General features: G+C 47.7%; 1 protein-coding gene across 8 annotated transcripts in view; it reads right to left on the reverse strand.

The window, feature by feature from the left end:
- The window catches only part of DENND2A (DENN domain containing 2A), a 104,365-nt gene that overhangs the window by 12,901 nt on the left and 76,264 nt on the right, over nucleotides 1–15,200 (reverse strand). For all 8 annotated transcript variants that reach the window (XM_065565602.1, XM_008171129.4, XM_008171125.4 and 5 more), the window contains 6 exons: nucleotides 11,430–11,617; nucleotides 9,992–10,101; nucleotides 9,644–9,713; nucleotides 9,177–9,254; nucleotides 8,462–8,602; nucleotides 2,814–2,962 (listed from right to left, as the gene is read on the reverse strand). In XM_065565602.1, coding sequence (XP_065421674.1) covers nucleotides 2,814–2,962; nucleotides 8,462–8,602; nucleotides 9,177–9,254; nucleotides 9,644–9,713; nucleotides 9,992–10,101; nucleotides 11,430–11,617 — 736 coding nt within the window. The remainder of the gene's footprint in view (nucleotides 1–2,813; nucleotides 2,963–8,461; nucleotides 8,603–9,176; nucleotides 9,255–9,643; nucleotides 9,714–9,991; nucleotides 10,102–11,429; nucleotides 11,618–15,200) is intronic.

A 15,200-nucleotide genomic window follows, 5' to 3' on the forward strand; every position in this document is an offset into this window, starting at 1 on the left:
TTAAGTACTGGTGTTTTCCCATGCCCACATGAAGGCCTGTTCAGGCCTGAGCAAAGCTGGGGAAAGATTATCTCAATAGAGCAACAATTTTGGGGGGTAGTCATTTTTTGGGTTGAAAGGGAATGTTTACTCTTGTTGCTATGGCCAGGGGGAATAAAACTAACAACCAAATTCTCTCTTTGTCCACTGCCAAGCTTTGGATTGACAGATTTTTAAAAAAACATTCAATATTCATTCCAAAGATGGAAAAGAGAAAAGCATTTCACTTGCTTTATACTTGTTAGATGTGTTTTTGGCTCAGCTTGAAAACATTTAATAATTCACACAGTACTTGGCAAGAGTCCTTTCCACTTCCTTTCACAGAGACTTCAGATTTTGTAGCAATTAAAACACATAAATAAACTATGTGTGTATCATTCTCTCTCTCTCTCTCTATTAATATATACATACATACCCTCACAACAAGTACACATACAGATAAACACAGTGATGACATTCACATGATAAATTAGAGTGGTGTGCGATAAACGCAATTTATCACGCACTTTTCAGCACTTCACCTGCACTCTGACCATTAATTCATCCCTCCTGGACTCCTACTAGCATTCCAAACCCCTGAGCAGCTTCAAACAGCTGTCTTTTCTACTTTTTTTTTAAATCTATTTGCCAGATAAATGTTTGTTTTCTTTCCCCCAAAATGTGCAATTCCCATTCCCAAAGTAAACACTATTTAATACTTGGCAATTTCCTTGTCCCCTGTTCCAGGATGAGTGACGGTCAGCCTTGAATCAGTGATAGATTTGAAGTCCAATATCTCAAAAGCCATCACTGATAGGAATAGGAGCTTTCCATCAATGGATGGAAAAGATTCTCAGCTTCCCATTATGATACACTACAGTGTTGCCAATGCCAAATGTTCCAAAATCATGAGTCAGGTCTCAAAAATCATGAGATTGGCTTTAAAAATCAAGGATTTTTGTTTTTAATATTACATTTGGGTTATTTTCTTTGACTTTTGGTTTCTGAGCCTTTAAGGTACTCTTGGGTCATGTTTTCAAACTCGTCACCACAACTATGTGGGTTAGAAACGTAGTTTAAGCTGATGGTAAAAAAAGAAAGCTGAGATTCTCGTGAAATAACTGACTCCAGGAGCTGGGGCTCTAAGAGAAATACCAAATATCACAAGATTCACAATAAAATCATGAGTGATGGCAACATGGCACATAGTACTTGATTCTAGCCCTTGTAGATTCATAGATACTAGACCTTAAAACCTTTATGTATAGGAAAGCTATTGTATATAATTTTTAGAGGCTTCTACAGTTTGTAATACTTTCTCTCTTTTTCCAAGTCCTGGACAGTTGGACTCAGTACTAAGGCACCTGGTTTTACTGTCAGAAGAATACTGATAGAAAACATGTTTGCAATATTTTCTGTCACACACGTATTCTGGATATGCCACATGATGGTGCAATATGATATAAGGGTTTTACCGGCACTCATTGGGGACCATCTGCCTAACAATGTGCTGATTCCAAATTTATACCAATAAAATCCTTGCATGGCATCACATATTCTCACTGGCTATCATCGTGTAAAGGTTAATCTATGCCCCTGTCCCTAATGAATCCAGTCATAATGCTGCACTTATCCTATATGGGAGGAAAAACCTCCCAAACAAAACCTTGTCATTATAAAGATTACCAAAATTATTTGTGTAGTTTAGACATGGGAAACATAGGATTGTCTCAGGTTAAGGGCAGCATCAGTGCTTTCATGCCTTGCATATTGATGTACTTTTAAGAAGATATGAAAAAACTCTATGTATGTAACATGTCAAGCGAATGTAACCAAATAGATCCTCCCCTTCTTGACCCAAAGCAGCAGTAAAGGAGCAAAAGTGGGGAACTGCAGCCTGTGTGCTACCAGCTGCAGCCTGTATGCACCCAGCCTCCCCATTGGTGTGATGAATTTGTATGAGCTCTGCCCTGGACCCCTGCAGGGCGACTTGTTCCTTTGCTCCCCTATAAAAGGGGCCTCTCCACTTGCCTTCCCTCCCCCAGGCCCAGAGCTGTAGCCCGGCTGGCTGGGATCTGTGAAAACAGACAGCTTGGGGGTATTGTACGCTGCTGAAACCTGATCGCGCTCATAAGTGTCATTACTCATCTGTAGCTTTTCCGTCACCGAGCTTTGAGAATTCTTCTCTCTGAATCCTCAAGTGCTTAAGAGCTGGATGGCTGCCAGGCACCAGCTGCATAAAATCTTAAAGAGACCTGGACCCCTGTGCTGAACTTGTGGGAGTGAATCAGTTTAAACCCCAAACCTCAAGAACCAATATTAAAAAATTAGTCAACAGAATCTGAGAACCTCAGCGAAAGGGCTAAGAGACACTGAGTTCCCTCTCTCCTCTCCCCTACCCCTACCCCTGGGCTTGGTTCCTGTGGGTGCCTGAGCATGGCTGAGAAGGGAACATTGTTTCCCTCCCAAGCAATAGGTGGGGTTCTGCTTCCTTATTGCAAGGAGCTCTGCCTCGGTGAGATTCTGAGTAAAGGGGACTTGGTTTCCTTTGTGCACCAAAGGAAGCTCAGTTTTTGCAAGTTCCAGAGCTGGGCTGAGGTTTCTCGCAGCATGTCCAGTAGAGGGTGTGTCACCCCATCAGAGCTCCTGCCCTTTGGGAGCATTGGCTGTACTTGCTGGGAAATAACAGAGAAGAACAAAAGAACAACACAGAGGGGCCAGTAGTCCCTTCTCAGTCTCTCCTTAACTAACGTTTAGTTTACAAGAACGCAAGAGGAAGATGCAAAGGTGGGTACCTGAGTTTGTCTGCTATAAAGATCACTCTTCTCTCCAGAAGCAGGGACGCAAACACTCGGCTCAGGTGCCGGACGCTGAGAGAGGAGAACAGGGACTCAAAATCAACATGCTCAAGTCTCGAGTCCAGAGGCCGCCGCAGCTCAATTACCTGCCAGAAGGAAGCAAAACACAGGTCACGGCCTCAATCAGTGCACTGACAAGCAAGGGGCCAGACTCCCCCAGGACTTTAACCAGGGACCCTCTCAACCAAAAGAAACAGCATTGCTGCTGGAGCTAAAGGAGACTTTATGTTAGTGAGTGGCAAGCCTTGAGATTTAGTCTTTCTACAGGACCCACAAACGAAGGCCTGCAGATGAAGCTGAAGGCCAGCACTGGCTTCCCATCATATTTTCCCCACCCCCTTGAGCAGTGATGGTGAGGAGGTCTGAAGCAGATGGCTATCATAGATGAATAGGTTCTCCCAACATGAGGTTCAGCAGACAGGGCTAATAACAAGTAGAACCTGGAGTTCAGTTTGGGTAAGGGCCTATATTTTAGTAGGCCACAGGAACAGTTCAGATTGCACTCTCTCAGGGGCTCTATCCAGAGTCCATTCCAGGTGATGCAGAAATCCATTGCAGATTCTCCCACTGAAATAGGCACAGGGAGCTCCCTCCCTATGTGTGTGATGCCCAAGCAGACTTTTATGTTTAGTCTTTTGACAAAGGGCAGTCCCAGGGAGTGGAATTTTGTTCCCATCAGGAATGGATTCTGGGAAGCACTCTGCAGGGTACAGGGGCAAGGATGGAGGCAGGGGATGTTTCTAATTCTTCAGTCAGTTCAAACAGCCAGGATCACTTTCACTATGAGAATCTGGACGGGAAGGAGAGGGGAGCAAGGTCTAACTTGTAGACTATCCACTCTGGTAGCAATTACAACACAGACTACTGCCTTTGCTTCTATCTATGCATACAGTCCTCACCATAGCACTTCACTGCCATTAGTGTTTTTCTCCTCAGAACACCGCTGTGAGATAGGGCAGTATTATCATCCCCGTGTTACAGAGGGGGAACTGAGGCACAAAGTGACTTGCCCAAGTTCACATAGGAAGTCTGTGACAGAGCAGGTAATTCAAGCCAGGTCACCCATGTCCTAGGCCAGTTCCGTAACTGCTAGACCATCTTTCCTCCAGTGCAACCAGCTTCAAAGCACCTTGCCCATTCTTTCACAGTACGTCACATGACCCACCCTCAACTTTGGACCTGGTTCTCAGGTAGGCTAAGGCCCCATGTGCTGTTGTGGCAGCTTAAAGGGCCTTAGCAGAAACAGCCCCCTAAGAATAATCCCGTACAGTGAAGCTCTCTGGTGTGGGCAGCAGTCCGAGGGTGTGGCTGGGGCATGCTCCAGTACAGATATTCTATATGGGTTTCCCAGAGACCCTAAGGCCACTTAAATTTACCCTCAGGGCCAAGCCAGACTCTACCCCACTTGGCACTGAATGGGTTAATGTGTGCCTGAATGGCCAATTTACATAGCAGGCTACACCTGGAGGGAGAGCCAGGCTTAACTGATCATAAAGCCCGGGACTGGGCAGGAACAGGCTGGCTAACATAAAGAGAGGAAGCTTGTAGCAGAAGGGGGCTAGTAAGCTTTGAAGTGCTCCAATACCTAGGCGATGAAAGCCTGAGTGTAATACTAAAATGACAGAATAGCATACAGAGAAAAGGGGAAATATCTAGGGACTGGAAACGTGCTTAGTGCCTCAGTGAAGAAACCCAGCAAGAGGCACTCTAGGCCTGAGGCCTACAGACCAATTGCCCTCACAGCATGTTTAGCCAAAACCATGAAAAGACTGGGGATGGAGAGATGAGTAGCACACTCAGAAGGAAATAGGCTCACAGATGGAACATAATGTGGGTTCAGATAGCAGGGGTGCAACTGACACCAATAGACACAGAAGCACAAAAAAGCTTGAGAAGGAACGAATACATGAGAGTAACCTTCCTGGACATAGAAAAAACCTGTGATGTGTTACAGAGAGAGGGACTATTATATAAAGTGGCAACCCTGGGTACTGTAGGAAGAATATACAAACAGACAAGGGATTTCCTACACAAAGAACTACACGGGTCCGGGTAGGGAAAGACTTTTCCACTGTTTATTGAACTCTACAGGGGATTGTCATTAGTCCAGCCCTTTTTAAAATCATGATAAATGACCTTCCAAAGGAAACGAGTGCAGGAATAGGCATCACATGATTTGCTGGTGAACAGGCCATAGGGACCAAAAGCAGAAACCTCGGACATGCCACCAAAGGAATCAGCGATGCACTTTGTGGGAGTACAGAACGGGGAAACAGGTGGGGCTTCAAGTTCTCCACTGACAAAACTAAATGAATGATCTGCACAACATGGTGTGATATCTGATAATAAGCTCACCTGGAGGGACCTGTGATGGAGCGTGCTTCCTCCACTTGCCCTGAAGGGGTTAACATAAGCCAGATGGGCCAATTAACCTATTAGGCTGCAGACTAGGGGACATTTCAGATGAGAGGAAAGCCCTAATTAAGGGAAGCTCACCTGTGCAGGAACAGGCCGGGCATCTGTAAAACCAGAGAGCTGGTAGCAGAAGGGGGTGCTGCCGGGAAGAGGGCTTCAGTCACTCTTCATGGGACAAGGAAGAGAAAGAGATTTAGACCCCAGAGGAAGGGTTTGCCTCGCAGACCCAGAGGAAAAGGATTTGGCTAGAAGGGTGGAGAATGAAAGCCTGGGAGAGGCAATGTAGGAAGTAGTCCAAGAGAGAGGTAGGAAGGTTTGGGGTAGTACAGACCTTGGCTGCCAGAGATAGGGCCCCTGGACTGGAACCTCAGGGTGGGCCTGGGTTCCCCTATGGGCCACTGAATTAGTGACCCAATCTGGGCAGTGATCTTGAGGACCATCTGGGACTATCCATCCAGGGGCCCTATCTCCATCACTGAGGGAGTTACTTAAGCCAGGGCAGTGGATTTAAGGACTGCCTGGGATGCTGTGGAAGACTGTGATAGAACCACGGAAGGGGAGGACTGTTGTGACTTGGCCAGAGATGCAAGCCATGAAGAGGAGGTGCTGCAGCTCCTGAGGAGCAGGAGAAGGGCCTCAGGGCGACAGAGCGAGATGACGGGCTGAGAAACCATAAGAAGAGGCGTCAGGCCGAAAGAGCTAATCCCCAAACCAGCCAGGAGGAGGCGGCCCTAGCAATGAGTTGTGAACCCCATGACAGGACCATATCAAAAACATTATAGATAAGTGCAAAGGGAGAATCAACTTACTAAGAAAATGGCGAACCCTAATCAGACCTATTATTAAGTATGGCTGCTAGGCCTTTAGGTCAGCATTGAAAACAAATCTGAGAAAACTAGACTGTATCCAAGCACAGGCATTGCATATTGCATGCGGTGCCTTCATTACCTCGCCTCTGTATGTAATGCAGATAGCAGCTGGAGCATGCCTATCACTCTGAGAATGAAGCTCCAAGACTTAGCCTTTAGGGCCAAAGTACTAGATAATAGTGAAGATAACACTAAGCTAATATATATTAATTGTTGGAAATTAAGTGGAGAGCAGGTAGGACAAAACTCAAAAATCCTCAGTAAGTAGGGTAAGGAAGTGGATAAATGATCTCTGTGAAAATAAAGGCTTAAAAAAGAGGCCAAAATCTCTAGCACTGGGAAAATACTCCATCCTCCTCAAGATAGATATGGAACTATATGATGAACAAAAGGAGAAGAATGATTAATATACAAGATATAGTAAATCAATGTAGCTATGATACGTGGGAACACTATTGTCAAATGCATACTGATGGCTCCAGAGGAAGGAATGGGTAGAGTGGGAATAGCTTTCTGGGCACCCACATTCAGACTCAAGAAAGCCATAAGACTCACTAGCTTTATCTCCGGCTGAGCTAATAGGGATATTGCTGGCACTAACCTGGGCCCTAGCTTTGCGACCAGCTGCCATGGCCACCTTGTCTGATTCCTTATCAGGGTTGCAGACACTATATAATGGCAAGTCTGACAGCAGACACATATGTAATGAAATATTACTGCTAACAGCTGAATTGGCACAATTGTATGTGACCATAATAATAGCATGGATCGCGGCACACGTAGGGCTAGCTGGCAATGAACTGGCCGACAAAGAGACAAAAAATGCTATTAAGGCCGAACAAGTTGACCTAGAGATCCCCTTAAGCAAACTGGAATTTAAGCACTTAATCAAAAATGAACTAAGGAATAAATGGCAAGAACTGTGAGCACATGAAATAAAAGGGAAAAAATTCTGTGAATTATGTCCAATAGTTGAAAATGTTGGTATAGTCCAAGGCCCTGAGATGAACATTCTCAGTCCTGCCATGAGTGCAGGGGACTGTACTAGCTGATCTCTCGAGGTCCCTTCCAGTCCTACAATGCTATGATTCTAAGAGCAAAATGGCTTTATTCAAAATGTTAACAGGTCTTTGTGGATGAAATAGTAACCTATTTCCAATAAACAAACAAAAGGATGGACTATGTGAAACATGTACGGCCCAGCAAATGATGGATCATCTCTCATGGAATTGTAAAAACTGTACCAGTGAAAGGAGATATACTAAGGGTTCTGAGTTTTCCATATAAATAAGGATATTTTCTTTGCCAGTCCTGTCCAGAATACAAGGAAAATGGGGGCCCAATTAAAAAAGCTATTTTGCAATTCTTTAAGAATACTGGGAAAGGTGACAGACTTTAAATTATAACCTACCTCCAAAGCCCAGTGCATAGCAGTAAGACACACAGAATGTGACTCTGCTGTGCCACAAAACCCAAGAAGATGAAGGAGGAGGGGGCTGCCGGGAGAGAGTCTGCGGTAACTCTCTGGGACTACAGAATGAAGCGGCTCAAGGAAGAAGCCAAGGAAGTTGGCCCTGCGATCCTCTCCTAAACAGAGAGCTCTGGCAGAAGCCAGAAGAGAGATAAAACAGCCGCTGGGAGTGGAGCAGGCTCCAGTGGTAAGCCCTGATAGAAGGGCAGGATTTGGACTCTACCATGGAAAAAGTCCTAGGAAGTGCTCAGTGGAGGACCAGAGCAGCAGAGAGGGATAAAAGATGAAGCCCAAGGAGGGCAGGAATTGACTTTTTAGTTAGTATACCTTTAGTTTGGAATTTGTATTAGGGGAACCAGAGGAGAACCCTGAGAAATCCTGGCCCCTGAGAAGGGGATAAGGAGAGTGCAACACCCTGAGAGAAGGGTGTGAGGACAACAAGGCCCAGACTTGGGGCTGAAGACCTTGTTAGAAAGGCAGTGGACAGTTTCTTTGTGGACTCTCATATTCCGGAAGGGCAGAGACTTTAAAGTGACCTGGCTAGAGGGCTGAGTCATGGGACGAGGCAGACCACAGAGAACTAGAGCCATTAGTGGCCCTGAACAGCCCCAGAATACAGGGAGCATGAAGGATTTTTGAAGACACCTGCCTCAGGAACAGAGGAACTGAGAATCAATCCCTTTGACTCTAAACTCGAGCCTCCACTTCACAGGAATTTGCATATTCCCACAGCCCTGCACTACAGGTGCAGGCCTGATTTATTATTCCAGCAGGTGCTTGCTGGCCTGTCCTATCATCCCATCCTCCTCCAGCTCTGGTGTTGTCCTTACTTCAGTCCCTGAGCCTGGTAGGAAATTCTTGACGGTGATGGTCCGGCCCAGCGCAGGGAAAGGAGCTTCCATGACACTCCTCATGAGAGGCTGCACCAAAGCAGGGGAAATCCCCCGTCTTTTCTCAACCTCGTCCAAGATCTGGAAGAAAGAACATCAAGCCACCGATGTATAAACAGGAGGCAAGAGGGAGACAGAGAATAAAATATAAAAACATTAACATTCCCTCCTTACCCCAGCATGTGTGGAGCCCAAATATGCAGTATCATAATACTATGGAGTGAGCAAGAGAGACTAGAGTAGAAACCTTGGGTGAAATCCTTGCTCCACTGAAGTCAACAGTAAAACCCACTGACTTCAATGGAGCCAGGATTTCATCCTTTCTCTTGGTCGTTTTATTAAAGGAACAAGCCAATGTTTGCTGATCCATATTTTATGTAATTTAATTTTTAATAGTCTGTTTGCAAAGTTCATGTAATTAGTGTGTGTTCCCCCTTCCAATGGCATCTTCCAGGCTCTCAAGTCAGGGACAGTACTTGGTTTTGCTAGTGAAGGCAGGGGACTGGACTCGATGACCTTTCAAGGTCCCTTCCAGTTCTATGAGATAGGTAAGTCTGAGCCCTCCACTTTACTGAACCTCATTCTTCTAGCCTTGATTTTGCTTTCAGCTTCATTACTGCCCACAGCGCAGGTTCTCTCCCTCTTTCCCCCTCACCTTAGAGAAGAGGTTGAAGCATCCAAGGCGGCTCACAATGCAGTAAACTTCAGGGAGACGCTTCCCTTTCCCACTGGGCTTTCAAGAGAGAAACACAAACGCACCAAAAAAAGGTAGTTAGTTCAACCTAGACAGAGAGCAAGCGATTGCATTCTCTGTGCTGCTCGGGACCTGATCGCTCAGGAACTGGCTGGTGAAACAGAAGAAGCTCTCAGCACGAAATCGTGAGAAACGCGAAGAGGGGCTGTATTTTGGAGTGAGGGGATGGGTTCTGAAGAGGGACCTTAAACAGAGCAGCACAGGGAAGCAGAAAGCTGGAGAGTCTCCTCTGCTGTGCCTTTTGCTTCTTCACTGAATAGAACAGCAGAAGTCCCCCACCCCCGTCCAGTTGGTGCCAGCAATACAAACACCACAGAGGAGGGTTTCCCCTTCGGACCCTTTTAGGTAACAGAATAATGAATAGTTACCAGTAGCCTTCTGCAATATCCAAACCGTCTACTCCCATCCTCACCAGTCAGGACAAAGGAGAAGGTCTCACTGCAGAAGGGAGAACAGAGACCAGAAGAAGAAAAAAACCTGTCACATTAGGAAACACCACCGTACACACACCGACTCCACCGCCCAGAGAACACTTTACTCCTTTCATATTTCCATCTTTCCCCTCTCACGCTGTCAGTTCTGTTCCCTTCTGGACTCTCCAGGAGTGTCTCTGCCCCCACTGGGTTTCTCTCTCTTTGCCTTAACAGCTCCCATGGCTAAGTGAGTTGTACGTACAAACCCAGTTCTCATGGGGGGGAGAGGAAAACACTGCCTACCTGGCAAATTGGTAGATGGGCGCCCAGTCTTTAGCATCGGGGAAGCAAAACTGGGGAATGGCTTTCAACTGATCCTCTGCCTCTCGCATGAATTTGAAGGAACGCTCGAGCTAGTGGAGAAGAGAAGGAGGGAATGTTTTCAATTAGTCACGTGGGGATGGAACGGCTTCAAATATTTGTCCTGTGATAAATGAAGAGGTGATGACAGAGACTAAGCTTCTGCCTGGAAGATATTAAAATTGCTGCTCTACTAGCTCACCTGACCTTAGAATTTTTTTAAGTAATTCCCCTCACACACTCCCCACCAACAGGGCCGGCTCCAGGCACCAGCTGACCAAGCACGTGCTTGGGGCGGCACCTTGGGGCAGGGCGGTGCTCGTTTTTTTTTTTTTTTTTTGGATTCGGCGGTGCGGCGCTCGGAGGGCGGGCGGGGGTTTCAGGCGGCGTGGTGCTCAGGGGGGCGGAGCTTCGGGTGGCGTAGTGCTCGGAGGGGGGAGGGGGCTTCGGGCGGCGCGGCGCTCGGAGGGGGGGGCGGGGGCTTCGGGCGCCGTGGTGCTCGGAGGGGGGACGGGGCTTCGGGCGGTGCTCGGGGTGCGGGGCTTCGGGCAGCGCGGTGCTTGGGGGGCGGGGGCTTCGGGGGGCTGGGGCTGGCGCGGTGCGGCGCTCGGAGGGGGGCGGGGCTTCAGATGGCATAGTGCTGGGGGGGTGGGGATTTCGGCGGCGCTTGCATGGGGAGGGTACGGCGGGGCGGCGCTATTCTTTTTTGCCTGGGGCGGCAAAAAAGTTAGAGCCGGCCCTGCCCACCAAATCCTACTTTTTCATGTGTTTGTCCCTGCTGGGTCTCACTTCTATCCTGTGATATAGCTAAGAGCTCGGTAAAGGGAGGAGGCTATCTGTGCGGGGACGTGTGTGCAGAATAAAGCCTGCAGCAAACTCTTGTTACACCATGTTGGAAAATGCATTGCCACATGTTTTCATTTGGTCCTGTTTCTCATGCCAAGAGAGACCTGTTGGTAATAGCTTTGCTCTCCCTGCAATGAGTTTTCTGCACCCTGAGAATCACAGTCGCTGGTCTCCCCTAGCAGTACCAAGTTGCTTCCCTTTTATTGAGATAAATGGCGGAAGAATTTTGTACACACTTTCTCCCAGGGCAGTGAAGGATCAAAGTAGCTGCTCCATCTGCATTCAAGAACATCATGAAGTTCATGGAGGGCAGGACAACCTCCAAATCCTCTGTCCTATTAAACAATGGCACAGCAGGGGATTATCCTGCATTACGTTATGGGCTAACATGAGAGCTCTAACTTCCCCTGAGAGTCTCCTGTTTAAACATGTGTCCTGCAGCACACTAGCCAGGAGGGCAATGGGTTCCAGATGCGGATGTAGAACCTAAATGATGAAACTGCTACACCAGTAGGCCTTTGCCCATGCACCGAACCTTTAATGGAAACTGCTGGGTGACTTCAGGCACATATGCAGCCCCAGCCTGTTTCTTGTGCAGTGATACCACGACGAAGTACTCAAACAGCTGCCTCTCTTGGTACTCGATCAAGTCCCGCTCCAAGGTTTGGTACCGTGGGGCTTGCTTCAGGCGGGACTTCACATGTACCAGCCGTTGGCTGTGAGCTACAAAGAGAGAGAGAGAGAGAGAGAGTCATTTGATACTGGAATTTGGATAGAGCTCCCGCCATGCTTTGGAATGACCTATTGTGAGCTCATCGTGACTGTAGTGTGTTTCCTTTCCCAAGGGCTGAGTGAGAGGCAGAAACATTTGGAAGTTGTGCTATCCAGCTTCCAAGGAAAAGCTGTAATGGCTGAGACAGTATGTAATCCGAGCAGAGTTTCAACCCAGGTGTGTAGCACTGGCCAAAAGCACACGGGAAGAGGGGACAAGAGTGTAGGTGCCCAAATTGCAACCTATGGGGTCTAGGTGGAGCAGTGATTTAATAGGTAGGCTTTTCAGCCAGGGAGACCCAAATTGAAATCCAGGTGGGGTAGCAAGAGAGAGTTCCTGGGGTCATCCTCGTCATTATTCATCTCCATGTCAAAGCCAGCACATGTGACTGATGGATAGAGGTCGCTGGCAGCACTTGAAGCCCAGAACTAGAGTAGCTGGGGATACTGTAGGTCAGAACACAGTCAGGCTGAGTAATGTCACGGCCCCAGGGCTGTAATGGTGTGATGGGGGAAGCTGTAGGCCAGGAATGAAATGCATCGACAGAAGGATGAGTGAAAAAGGTTGCCTGATGCCAGCCCATACTATGCCTGAAGCTAATCAGAGCTCAAATTACTTTTATTTTTTAAAACAAGGGCCAAGTTCACCCAAAGATACTGGGAAAAGAGCAAAACTGATTAGCAGCCTGAGACTATCACAATGTACAAACTATGGGACAATAAACACTCCAGTCGGGAAAGTAATGAAAGGCCCCCCACTGGGGAGAGGCCAGACAAGATTCCTTTGGAACATTTTCCCCTGTAGTTTTATAGTTAGGTTCAAAGTAAATCTCCAAAAGTGCCCCCACCCTCCAAGACAAGACTGCAGAATACTTCACAGCCAGGCACCAGATGCCCCCAAGTTTGACAGGGGCAATCCATGATGGTGTACTGGAACTGATCAGCACCAAATAAAGTGAATGCAAACAAGAGCTCTGCCCAAGAAGAGGCAGCCCCTTGGAGACTTATATGAATGCCTTGGGCCAGATCTTTGGCCCCTCATTAGGTTGCTTTGTGCTGCTCATAGGTTCCAGCTGAATACAACTGACAGCAGCCCTATGGCTGCTCTAAGTTACACCAGGAATGAAACAATGCCTGGTCAGGATATAAGGGGACTGGAAATACAGCTTACAATCATCCTTTATCCCCACCCCACCTGCACCAGTCAGGGCCTGGCTATAGGTGGGGTTAAGGCCCTTTATTGTCTAAGGCAGGATTTTCAAAAACATTCAGTGCTGGCCTAAATCTGCTCCCTCTGAAGCTAATGGGAGTTTTACTACTGTCTTCAATAGGAGCAAAGTAGGCTGAGTACTTCTGAAAATGCCACCCCTGCCCCCAAGGATGCATCATGTACACTGTACCCTTCTTTTGGTGGCATGTCGTGTACATGCGTGTGTAGTCTCCCTAGCACAGGTATAAACAGAAGGATGAAATGATGAGCCACGGCTTAGGGGAGTAGGTACAGACATGCCTGAAGGCTGTGGGTATGTATGTGAGAACATACACTACATGTCTCTCCACTCGCTCAAGCAGTGCCTCCCCATCTACACTGCTATTTTTAGCAGCATAGTGCCCCGCTGCCTCCTGGCTGCTGGGGAAAGGCTCTGGCAGGGGGGAGGCAGTGGGGAAAGTGCCTGCCCCCTTCCAGAGTCTTTCCTTGCTGCAGCTAAAGACTCCGTCAGCAGGGAAAGGCTCTATCAGCCTCCCATTGCTGGAGCCTTTCCCTGCAGCAGGGAAAGACTCCAGAAGCGGGGAAAGGTTCTGGCAGGGAGAAGGCAGCACGGAAAACCTGAGCCTCTGCCAGAGAGTCTTTCACTGCCATGCGTCACTACACGCCACAGTGTGGACACAGTGTGCTTTTCACTGCAGCCTGTAGCTACACGTACACTACATGCTGCCCGCAGTCGTGTGCAATGCAGGTGCAGCCTATACATCAAATTCTGCCTTGGCTTACGTCTTGTGCAACCCTATTAAAGCTAATGGGATTGCACTGTTGTTGTCATGGCAGAGTCTGGCTTCAGAGCGTTCTCCCTTCCCTTATGGACAGCACTTAAGATACTGTCTCAAACGGAAAGCCCCAAACATAAAACATTTCAATTACAAAACGGGCCCATTTTCCTAGTATTTAAAACAGTGACACCATACTGTTTGGGTCAGGGGAATAAGTGCACGGGGAACACATCTCAGCAACACATCGTGGCTCCAGAGTTCTGATTCACACCTTTATAGAGACAGGTGTTATCTGCACAATCAGATTCAGAGCCATGTTTGGATTCTGAGACCCTCGGAGTTTGGTGCTCTTTGGATCTGAGGTTTTGGTTCGGCTGTGAGTTAGTTTCCCACGCCTGAAAAAGAGCTCTGAGTAAGCTCGAAAACGTGTCTCTCTCTCCGACAGAAGTTGGTCCAACAAAAGATATTACCTCACCCACCTTGCCTCTCCACACTAACCGGCTCCTACTCATGGGAGAGCAAAATCCTCCCTTCTGGATTTTTAAAACAGGCAGGTTCCATCTCCAAAGAGATGCACTTTCCATGAATAGAAAAAGCAAACTAGCAATGGAAGCAAAAGCTGGTGAAACAAGGAGAAGAAAGTCCCGAAATCTGCTCTCGTTGAACACATGGAATGCCCACACGCATGTGTAGAATTACAATCTTTTTCAGCACATGAACACATGGGAACACAGAGGCTGTGTAGTTTTTACCACTCTAGCACTGTGGTACAGTGGTAACACACTAACATTTTTTACTGGAAGATTTTGGTGTAGGGATTGGGCAATGGCTATATGGTATTTCAGTAGAATTGTTCCCACATTGCCTTGGAATGTATGGGCCAAAGAGGTGGTGTTTGGACCCTGATCTGGATTAAGTGTAGGTTTGAGGCCCAATCAGGGCTCTAACTCAGGTTCAAACGAAAGTCTCATGAGCTGTCCTCACTAGATTTCAGCTAACTGCAAAGTGGATAACACGCCTGTGATAAGCGGTCAGGTGCTAGGACCCTGCACGGAGATACAGGCCTATTGAGCTGATTCAACCTGGCAGCCAGACCAGACAGTTCATATTAACTCGAGTCCAGGATTAGAAAAGGGCTCTATGAGGCTCATCGAGTGTCTCTCAGGGTATGTCTGCACTGCAATTAAAAACCCGCATCTGGCCTGTGCCAGCTGACTTGGATTTGTGGGGCTTGGACTAACGGGCTGTTTAACTGTGGCGTAGACACTTGGCCTCAGGCTGGAGCTGGAGCCTGGGCTCTAGGACCCTGCAAGCTGGGAGGGCTGCAGACTGAGCGTGAACATCTACACCTCAATTTAAAAGCCCCTTAGCCCAATCCCCGTGAGCCCAAGTCAGCTGACATGGGCCAGCTGCAGGTGTCTAATTGCAGTGTAGACATACCTTCTGATGCAGAGATAAGTTGAGTCAGGGATGGGGCCGGCTCCAGGCACCAGCCGAGCAAGCTCGTGCGTGGGGCGGCAGATTCTAAGGGGCGGCATTCTGTCCA

This window comes from Chrysemys picta, chromosome 1 (assembly GCF_011386835.1).
Source record: "Chrysemys picta bellii isolate R12L10 chromosome 1, ASM1138683v2, whole genome shotgun sequence".
Taxonomy (NCBI): Eukaryota; Metazoa; Chordata; order Testudines; family Emydidae; genus Chrysemys; species Chrysemys picta.